This window comes from Perca flavescens, chromosome 15 (assembly GCF_004354835.1).
Source record: "Perca flavescens isolate YP-PL-M2 chromosome 15, PFLA_1.0, whole genome shotgun sequence".
NCBI lineage: Eukaryota > Metazoa > Chordata > Actinopteri > Perciformes > Percidae > Perca > Perca flavescens.
The window spans coordinates 8140977-8152156 of record NC_041345.1 but is presented as its reverse complement, the minus strand read 5'-3'; the positions used below and the strand labels follow the sequence as shown (position 1 = coordinate 8152156).

Genomic DNA, 11180 nt, shown 5'->3' with positions numbered 1-11180 from the left:
CCCATTATACAATGTACAGCAACATTGTGACTGCACTTTTGGATTCATATAGCAGAATGTATGAATTCAATGAAATTCGCAGGTTGAAAGCTTTGCTGTGGTCTGCTCAGAGGACATGGCTCAGTCCATGTTAGAGCTGCTGTTCAACTTTTGTCACATGAAAGAAGAGAAAAAAAGAGAGGAAAAAAAATTATTTTGACTCACTGCTTGGAAGAAGCTCAACATGAGACTGTTAAATGCAAGATGCTGCTGACACACCACATTATTTCTATTGGCACTAATTATGCAAATTTATTCAACATTAACAAGGATCACATTAACCCAGCATGATCATGTAAGAACAACACACAATGAGCTTCTGACATAACATATACTACATTAATTTAAGTGTGATAATGGGGGCAATCAAAACTAAAAGACTGACTTTGATCTTAGGATGTGAAAAGAATATAAAGATGTGCTGGAGCTCCCCACACTGAAGCTGAGCACAGACAGGCCAAAGCTATAGGGACAAACATGTTTTCAAGCGGTAACCGACGGTGGAAGCTGTGGCTCGGAGGTAGAGTGGTTGCCCCTCAACCGCGAGGTTGGCAGATCATTCCCAGGCTCCTCTGGCCACATGTCAAAGTGTCCCTGAGCAAGACACTGAACCCCAAGTTGCTCCCCGGATGCTGTATGTATAGCTGTCCACTGCTCCTAATACTGGGTTAAATGCAGTAATAGAATTTTGCTACTTGTATGTGACGATTAAGAATAAAGTTTGATCCTTGATCCTTCACACTCAACAGCCAGCCTTTTCCGAAACGGTCTCATCAGTATGTGTCATCTTACTGCTGGGATGGAGAATTACACATGAAATGGCGTGTATCCGTTCATGATACAAACACTAACACATGGAAGCTTCTGTCATCAAAAGGCAGCCAACAGACAACCACATCTTTGCAACAAACATGTTTGTCTTTAATTAACACATTTATTTAAATATGATATGAATATTCTGTATGAAACTAGTGAGGATGCCAGCTAAGCACTTGTGGGAAAGGGATGTGGCTTACACAATAACTTTGTTAAATTAGGTCCACACAGGTCTAGGAGGTGCCACAAATCCTACAGTATAAGCCCTTTTTATTTGTTCTCATCTCTGCGCAAGCCTGCATGACATGATATTCAGTTGTATTAAGGTACGATACCAGTAGCTGTGTGTGGGGGGATTCTGCTGTTCAAATCTCCCTAAAAGCATAATCATAAATATGTTTACACCTATGCAGATGCACTTTCAGCTCTGATAGAGACTCAATACACCCAGGCCACTTACCAGCTCCACTGAAGCATTTACAGCCGGAGCACTATTAGCATTTGCTGTTGCAGGAAGGGAGAGTATTTCCCATCCAGATTTCCCCAGTTGTTATTCAAATTGGCAGCCTGCCAGTCATAAAATCCTCTTAACCTTTTTTTCTGCCTGAAGTGATTTTGGCATTTGGTTAGTACAGAACAAAAATGTATAAATGGTGGGGTGAGTGATCAAATGATATACATTTTGATTAGTTTCATTATTATGACCGATGTTATACACAAGGCTTTGCTGATTGGATTGTATATGCTATCATGTAAAAATGTATCCCGGGGTGTCTACTTACTAAACTTGCACTGAAGGTGTCTGACAGCAAAATGTCTGATCTTGTCTTTTTTGTTATTCATTTGAATCACTTGAAACTGTAAATCAGTAGGAATTCTCGAGTTGATGTGTGCATTTTTCCTCATAAAGTAAATGTGTATCTTAAAAGTGATAATTATACATTGTGTACTGTATTTGTATCGGTCTTTATGTCTCAGCATGTGGCATCAGGAACACTAATCAAATGTGTATGCAAATATTGAGAACTTATGCACTATGAAGTGCTACAACCCCCATAAAATGCATTGTTTTTTTTATCTACATCATGTCTGATGTGTTTTCTTTCCCATTGTGAATAGGAAAACTTCACGGGCAAATAAAAACTATGGAAAAATAATTGTCATTGTTCATTGTCCATTTTTGTTTGTCTTATACTGTTGTGCGCGGTCTGTGCTGTGTGCAAAGGCTCTTTTCACCAGCTGGATGCAGGCCCAAACACTCTATAGGCTACTTATAGGCGTTCACTCTCAATCCTATTAAATTGAGTGTAATGTTTTCCTGAGTGGCCTTGAACCGCAGAGATACTCTCCTCACTCAGACAGCAGCAAGCTATACTACCTTATTATTGCAGTTAAATATGCTATATAAGGACAACTCAGTAAGACAGGCAAAAAGGTGTCCAGTGTTAAACTTCCTAACTGGCTTTGTAGGCTAACAGTCTTGATGGTGGCTCTACAGCAACCATCTAAAGTTTTTAAACTTTGAAAAGTTCAATCAATCAGTCGTACATGCTAACACTTTGAAACCTTTGCCTAAATGAAGGCCCACTTGAGCAGAAATGTTCATATGCATTAAGCTTGCAGGAGTAATGAAATACATCACTGTGTTTCTCAATTGACACAAAATTGCTACATTGCAGCTTAGACTGCTCTCCACAAACGATCCAGACAGATTTTTGAGTTGTCAAAAATTGAGCCCAGTGCATCAACATGTGTTACTGTTTTTTCTCACTTCTAGCTTAACAAATCTCCAATGTTAATAAAAACAAATTCGGTAAATTTCCGAATTTTATCCCAAAAATTGTAAAAAATGTACTCATTACTATAGTTTATCTCTACTTGTGGCTGTTGTAGGGCAGGTTAATTACATGAGCACATGCATGACGCGTCATTAATTAAATGAACTACATTACCCACAATCCTGGGCGACAAAAGACGCTTTCTAGTTGACAACGTGGCCGTACGTCTCAACCAACCCCGTGTTTCAGCGGACCGGGGCGATTCAAACAAGCCAAACCGGCCGGCTTTGTTAACAGCTAGTTCAGAGAGTCCTTGAGGATCATCACCACAGTCTAACAATGTCTGGGAAAATCAAGAGCCGAAGTGCTGCAAACGCAGACGCGATAACCGGCGGTGTGTCCTGCGATGAACGCATCTTGCGGGATTGTCATCAATTGTACACGGATCCCGATAGCGGTGAGTTGGCTGACGTGTTTTGCTGGATTCAAACCCTCACTGGAAATCGCTCCAACATTCATCTATTTGATAATGAAGTTAAGCTTGCAAGCTGTTTGCTGACCGGGGGTTAGCTAGCTAACTGAGTAAGTGAGACATTATTCCTAATACAGGGCGCTAGCTAGCTAGCTAGCTAGCTATTGGGATTTTGTGATTTGGCTGACGTTGCCCAGCTAGCGATAATGCTAGTTGTATTAGTCCTGGTCAGCTGCCAATGAATTGTTAATGAGTCAGCTACACAGTCAATACGCTTTTGCAATGTATGCTAGCTCATAGTACACTGAGTTTTGGTATAGGTGTCGGTTTAAAAGGGACAGTCCAGCCAGGGGCGTCGCCAAGAAAGTTGGGTCCCCAAAAAATGAATGAATTTGTATATGCAGTAAGTGCTTTTATTGTATTTGGAAAAATACTTGCTCCTACTGAGTGTTTGTGTCCTTTGTCCAGCTCCTACTCGCTCAAGTAGTAGTCTTGCTCTTGACTGTCTGACCTGAGAGTCCTGCAGGTGCAACCACAGCGCCATGATGGCTCCAGTTTAACTTGATAGAAACCTCCCTTGATTTTTTTTTTTTTTTTTTTAAATTTACAAAGAAGTTGCATCATGTTTTGTCCAGGGTTGATCTCTGTCGCCGAATCTGTCGGTGTGAAGTTGCTGCCGCCCAGAAAAAAGATTACTGTGATGCTGATGGGCAACCACTCTGCTGGAAAAAGCTCCTTCATCAACTGGTAAATATGTTTTACAAAAGTATGTCCTAATAATGTTCTTCACAGAGAACAAGTCTGTCCACCCAAGATCAAACTACTTAATGCTTAGCAGACAAAGTGATGTCTTTATATGAAACACAATAAAACAAGGAAATATAAAGTGCACACAACAGAACATTGCATGTTGAAAAGATATAACTGGTCTACCTAGAACATGTAATCTTGTCTAAGACTTTCCATCTTAATTTGTGTCTGTTACATTCTGTTACATCCCTCCTTGGCACAGCTTTGTATGCAATTTATTGGAACGTTTAATTGATAAATGCAATCCATAATGCAGGAGTGCAGCTAAGAGTTTACTGTGATCCTTGTCTCAGCAAATCCAGAGCATGCACAAGTCTATTGATTTTGCTGAATCATATAGTTTTAATATATTTAGATTAGACAGTGGACAAAACTGACTTGGAAACAAATATTTCTCCTCCTCCAACAGTGTCTCACTGAAGCATCACTAAATTGTTTGTGACCCATTCCTTTTTGTTATACTTTTTATTTTTTTGTCAGGTATGTTGAAGAGCACATTCAGCGCACTGGAGTGGCTATTGAGACCCAAGGCTTTAACTTTGTTACAAGTGGGCGCAAGAGAGAATCTCTTACAGTAAGTGCAACTGTACAAAAACGAAAAGGTGCCATTATTGTTTTTATTTGGTCCAGGAAGAAGTAACAAAATATGAATTTCAAATTGTATTCCTCATGTCGCAACAGTGACTGTTTTATTGATGTTTAAAGTGCTCATATTATGGTTTTTGGCTTTTTCCCTTTCCTTTATTGTGTTGTATATCTTTTTTTGTGCACGTTATAGGTTTACAAAGTGAAAAAGCCCAAAGTCCACCCTAAAGGGACTTACCATCTCCAACAGAAAACACTGTTCACAAACTGCTCCAAACAGCTCTGTTGTAGTCCAGCCTTTACTTCAGAGACTAACGTGCGTCACTTTGGAACACACGTTATAATGCTCACCTAGCTGCTAGCGTGGCACGTCCTCATACTCTGCTTCTGACTGGCTAGTAGTCCTTACCTACCTACTGTGCATGTGCGACTCCCAACAAAGATGGGATCGAAGTGTGATGCCTCACTCTGTAGCTAAAACAGAGAGCTCAACACGCAGGGTGAAAAGAGGAGCTGCAGCAATGTGTAGTACAACAAAAATATGGTGTTTTTTGAAAATTAAACCATGTAAACCTATTCTGATACACCCTCTAAATACAATTTTATGAACCTGAAAATGAGCATAATATGAGCACTTTAAGTCCTTCCTCATGATAAAGACTCATTACATTGACTCGCTTTAGTTCCTCTCTAGTGTTTTTCTGGAGCTCCTGATACCTGGTTCACAAACTCTTACCGACTGATCTGGTTCTGTTTTACTTTAGGGAAATGCCACCCTTCATCTATATCCACACTTCAAGCCTCTGCAAGAGTTCAAAGGTGAGATTTCAGCTCAAATCACAGTCCATCCCTGTTCTATTCTAAAGACTCACCACAATGATGCACTTTGTCTCCCCTCAGACTGCCGCCACACTGATCCGTTCCCAAATTCCCAGCATTTTGATGGAGATTAACTGTTTGTTTTTTTTTTTCCCCATTTGACAATGACTTGGATGTAGCAACAAAATCAGTGTCGGCACCCTCACACCTCTGGTCCTTTGAAAACACTGATACAGCCATGAGCCCCACAATCACTAGTCTTGTGGAAGATAAACAGATGTTTATGAGGTGTTACTCAGACAAGCATTCAGGTTATCGTGCTGCAATTGTGTTTAAGCCAAATGTAAGAACTTAATTCAAGTGCAACAGCTATGTGGCTTCTGCATGAGGTCTTATTTTACTGTTAAGGGATGAGTACCAAGCATTATTGGTAGAGATGCACCGACTACAACTTTCTAGGCCGATTCCTATTTTCATTGAGTTAGGCCAGCCAAAACCGATTTTAGCCGATTCCGATTTTCATTTTTTTCTAACCACTTTACAGCACACACAAATATTTATTTTCTATCTTTTCTTTAATAGAACATTTTGCACAGAACATAGAAACATTTTTGAACAGATAATGGATCACTATAAAATAGAACTATGTAAATTACTCCTGGTGTGGGAAATTCACACACATCTGAAGTGCAATGTTAGAACCATTTCCTTCTTTTCACATCCAATATAAAAAAAAAAAAATGTGATTTGGGTTTTTGGTGTCGTCCCGCCACACCCTACTTTTTCCTTGCAAGGTGTTGCATATTGCAAACTTGTTATCTTCTGCACACACGCTGAAGAATTTTGCAGGTTAATTCACGTGTGCGAGAATAGCGCGGACACGCGCTTCACACCGCGAGCCTGTACGTGCGACACACAGAGGAAAAGTTGAGCGAAAGGAAAAAGACGCTGTGCTGTCGCGTCTGTGTGTGAGAACTGTAACTCGTCTAACTTCTGTTGTCAGTAAATTGTAGCGTTGACCGGCATGAAATTTGTATATGTCAGACTGACCTGCCGGTCATGACCGAGCACGTGCAAACCGGCCAATTCTGGTCACCGGCCAGTCTGTCGGTGGTTAAAGTATTAACATCTGCTGTCCTACCAATTTTTCACCCACATTTTCTGATCTTCTTGAATTGATTTCTAGGGGTTTCAGAGTACTTGAGCACAGAGATCTGCACGTCAAGACAGAAACGGTTCAGCCTGGTGACATTTGTGGATTCGCCAGGGTTGGTGGACGGTGACATGAAGTATCCCTTTGACGTGGACGAGGTTATCATGTGGCTGGGTGAGTTGCCGCTAACTTACCTCGTCCGTTGATGAACTCTAGTTATCACGGGTTTTTGTTGAAGCTGGTGTTGTGACACAGAGTTATTTGAAATGGTATTGTAAAAATAATACGAGATAAGGGGAGCAACATTTGTTGATCCTGTGATTCCTCCAGTCAATGTGAAAATACTGGCCTCAAAAAGCCCCCAGGCCATGGTTATTGGTGAGCTTTTTCCAGGTTAACAGATTCTCTTACCACTTCCCTTTTTGTGAGCTAACGTTGAACTTTGAGTTATGATGAAACTGTGACATGATGCAAACGTCTGTCTAAATGAGAAGCAAATAGAACAACTGAAGACCGTAACACAATTCTAAAGAAGAAAAGATCTTAAAGAATAACACTGTTATGTATACTTGATGTTCGCTCATACTTACATGACTATGAATTTTATTAGAATAAGAATATATTGACGCAACAGACGATTTGTAACAGGGGGTTCAATCTGTTGTTGAAAATAACGATCCTTCCCACTGTCACTCTCAGGTGATCTCTGTGACCTGATTCTGGTCTTCTTTGACCCAATGGGTCAGGCTCTGTGCAAGCGCACCCTGAACATTGTGGAGAACCTGAATGAGAGACACGGGGATCGACTGCGTTTTTACCTGAGCAAGGCTGACGAGGCCGGGGGCGAGTCGGACAGACAGGTATGAACAGCAGCCACTCATTTTTTAAAAGCTTGTAAAAGCTTGGACTTTGAAGAAAAATACATAGCCCACTCTCCTAATGTGAACTGCTTTGTAGAATTTCTACAAAAAAGGGCTTTTTTTTTTTTTTTTTTTTTTAAACATACACTGATGTTGTCAGACTGAGGCCTCTCCAGGAGGAACAGAAACCTAAAATAGAACGAAAGTCCTCTTCATGTTTTTTTCCCCCAGTGTTTTTCCACATTTTTTTGTGGGTAGTTCAGAGCTGCTGGTAAGTGTCTTCACCAGTGCATGTTTTAAAGTATGTACGAGTACAGAACGCACAAGTAAATGGACATTCACTTTCATAAAATCTAGTACTTTTTTTAACAGAATTACTAGACATTGTCTATATATATATATAGATAGAGATATAGACATATACATATACATATAGAGATAGATAGATAGATATACTCAAAAGGAGTACCCTGTCCCTCTGACTTTTGTCTTTTTGTGACTGGCTGTCTCAGAGAGTAATGATGCAGATTGTCCAGGAGCTCTGTAAGCGACCGGGACTCAACAAATGCGGTTTTGACATGCCCACCATCTACATTCCTAATCCAAATAAGGTAAGGATTGCCCTTTCCTTTTAGCTCTAGGCGATTGTACACTTTCTAGGCTCATGTCTCTGCTCCCTCCGTTCCAATTAGTTTAAAGATTGTAAATATATAGAATATAAAAGTTTGACGGGTGCACATTGTAATTTGTTGTTCTCGGTCTCAGCCAAGTCGCTGTGTAAACCAGATTGAGGAGGTGTGTCGCGCCATCGAGAAAACCATTAACCAAACAGTCCAGAATACACTCAACTCCCTGGAGAAGGACTGTGAGCTCATCAGCGAGGCCATCACTGATACGCTGAGTAACGACAGGTAACTCACAGACACCCTTCGTGCTACAGAATACAATACACTTTCATTCCTTTCACATTCCTTTCACAATGACGTGGCAAAAATTAAGTACGCAGGAGCTAGGTGAGGTTACTTTACCTTTTCGTTGACTCCTCTTTATCCCGACTGTAAGCCCAGTCCTGTGCAGATGTTCCAGATGAGTGGTGTCAAGGAAAACCTCAGGAGCAGCACAAATTATATTCATATAAGTGAAGAATGTTCGGGAGACATTGATAATTTACACAAAAGATTTTATTGAAATCTCAATTGAGGACAAATTAGGATTACACAGTACAGTGTGGGTGCCGTCCTGTCTTCCTGAAGGTGTATTTAAACTCATGCTGGAGGCGTTACCTTTGCAGGATGGGTGCGCTTGAGGCAGCCCTTATCATACAGCTGTTCTGTCTCCCGTCTTCTATGGAGACAGAGTTAAATTATGCCTTTTTATTCTATGTCCATTATGCCCGCTCGGAGTATAACCCTGACCCTCTGCTCTCCACAGGGAGACCAGTTTTAGGAACCGACGGGCGCGCTGTAAGAGCTGCTTGCTGACTCTGCTGGGCTTCAGCGTCCCTCTGGCTCTCATGGCGCTACTGGTGCTGGGCGTTTTGTCCAAGGAGCTGCTGGTGGTGGCTCTGGGCCGCGAGGGCACAGATACACTCTCACTCTACCTGGTGAGCGTTCAAGCGAGTGCACAATTGTGCTGTTTTGTTGTAGTCGTGGTCCACATGTAAAGCTGTCGAGTCGGATTTTTAGCTGCTCTTGTCATCTTCAGACTCCCGCAGTGACAATGTTTGAGTCCCTCTCTATGGAGCAGCAGCTTTACGGCTGTGGCGGAATGGTCCTTCTTTCCTTCCTCCTACTCATCATCGCACGCTTCTCCTTCAGGTAGGAGAATAATATCCCCGATCCATCACGGTATTCAGTCTGATGATGCTGAATCTGCTGCTGTTACTGTAAAGTCACCATTTATTTATTGTAATATTTTTTTTTTTTATTTCATGTAAAAAAAAACAGAAATGAAGAAAACTTGGTCTTAATTTACCCCCTGTAGTATAGTTTTGTACATGTACTATATATTTTTTGCCTATAGTATTTTAGCGGTGACACTTTTTGTCCCCCTTTGTGGAATCAAGAAGATAATCTTTTAAGAAGTGGCATGCGATTTGGACTCTCGCTGGATTTGCAGCACTGCCCTTGACAAAGGATAAAAATCAACTTTCACTTTTTTTTTTTTTTTTTTTTTTTTTCAGCTTGTATGTTAATAACACATGTCATCAAATTCCCTTTTAATCCTTTGCAGGACTCAACCAACTCTGTCAGGCAAACAGAAAAGGCAACTGCAGGAGAAGCTGGAGTACGTTCAGGAGGTGGTCAAGACCAAAAAGGTAGTGTGTGTGTGTGTAACTCTGAAATGATACTGGCAATAGAAAGGCACTATAGGAGTGTTTAACTGTGTTTTCTTTCCCTCTAGAAAAAGCTGTATGAAGAATACCTTCGCCAGAGTGTCAGCGATCAGGACATGGACTTGTAAAAGACAGATCTACACAATGATTCAGCATCCCCGCACCGACGACACTGGACCGAATGAAATAAAAGTTTTGCCAAGGTTTCACACCAGACATCATGTCAATCTTACCACTTAATGTTGTTGATGTCAAATTATAAGCACATGGTACACACGTAGAAACCCATCCAAGATCTGGTGCTTTGGATACTGTAAAGTCCGTTTTACTTAACCACGTAACCACACTACCTGCAGATTGTTTTTGTTACTGATAAACCTTTGTTACTGATCACATATTTGTTGTGAGCATTTATATACATGCATCTTGTGCCTCTGCTTCCAGTCAAAGGAATTCAGGCTTCTACCACTTTAAAGATATTTACAAACTATTTATAATATTCCTTTATCTGAGACATTTTATTTTGGTTAAATGGCATATAGCACTAGTATAAATGAGTTGCTTTGTATAAGAACTTTCACCAGCATTTTATACAGGACTTTGACCAATTGGTGTCATGAATTTACTCTTAGTATTAATCCACTTCACATCATGAATGTCTGTTAGCTAATATGTAGCATATTCAGTTAGCTGCACAACTGTTATTGAAGTAAATGTCCAGCAATCAAACATTTTACCGTTTGACTAGTGACAAAATAATTTTTTTGTATTTTCCTGTTCTACATTGTGACCATGTTTTTAATTACAAAGGACTTAATAAATAAATATATTAAAAAAAACATTGTTCAATATAGGTGGTGATGAGGCTCTTTCTTCAGTTTGAGTTCAGAGGTTGAGATTTTTGGAACAAGAAATTGAACAAATTTTGTGCATTTGGTCATTTCTTTTTACTACTAAACTCCTTGACTCTTTGGGTTGGATTAACAGTTCTCAGGCACAGGCCTGAAGATCTTTAATACAGTCTCTAAAGCAAATATCTGCTTCTGGTGGACTGGTGTCTTGATGAAAGGAAGAGTGCCACATTTTAGAATATACTTTTTTATCTTGATTTGCATCAGTTGGAGGTCAAGATATACTGTACGCATAACATGTAAAGAGTTCATACTGTACGTGCACATGTATGGCCATTTTTCTTCTCTGCTTCAGTTTTTTTTTCTTGCCACACACTGACTGCAGATGGATAAAGCAGAGGCAGGATGCATCCCGCCCTAGATATCAGATTTCTAGATGAAGCAATGAAAATCGAAGAGTGGCTAGATAGTCAAGTCTGATCAATTCTATGAATAGACCCACAGCATGCAGATGTGTGGATTATGCAGTAACCACAGTTTGATAACTATTTCATAACATTTATCTCAGATCTTGTGTAGTTCTTTCATTGGAAAGCATACGCAGGAAACTATAAACCGTGTGTAGTCATGCCTTTGTCAAGTAAAGGAAGCAGGTGCAAAAA

The 11180-nt window shown here is 40.3% G+C and overlaps 1 protein-coding gene across 1 annotated transcript; it reads left to right on the top strand.

Moving 5' to 3' along the window:
- Window positions 1-2806: 2806 nt before the first annotated feature.
- si:ch211-11k18.4 (uncharacterized) lies at window positions 2807-10265 on the top strand. Its single transcript, XM_028599695.1, has 12 exons — window positions 2807-3090; window positions 3741-3852; window positions 4396-4489; window positions 5265-5319; window positions 6506-6646; window positions 7172-7332; window positions 7845-7943; window positions 8098-8243; window positions 8764-8935; window positions 9037-9149; window positions 9565-9649; window positions 9736-10265. Exons 1-12 carry the CDS (start codon window positions 2973-2975, stop codon window positions 9793-9795), a joined length of 1356 nt encoding a protein of 451 aa, XP_028455496.1. The 5' UTR covers window positions 2807-2972; the 3' UTR covers window positions 9796-10265.
- Window positions 10266-11180: the final 915 nt, after the last annotated feature.

Coding starts and splice junctions, on each gene's coding strand:
- si:ch211-11k18.4 (XM_028599695.1), top strand. CDS start 2,973: ATGTCTGGGAAAATCAAGAGCCGAAGTGCTGCAAACGCAGACGCGATA. Junction 3,091..3,740: donor GTACACGGATCCCGATAGCG/GTGAGTTGGCTG, acceptor TGTTTTGTCCAG/GGTTGATCTCTGTCGCCGAA. Junction 8,244..8,763: donor GATACGCTGAGTAACGACAG/GTAACTCACAGA, acceptor TGCTCTCCACAG/GGAGACCAGTTTTAGGAACC.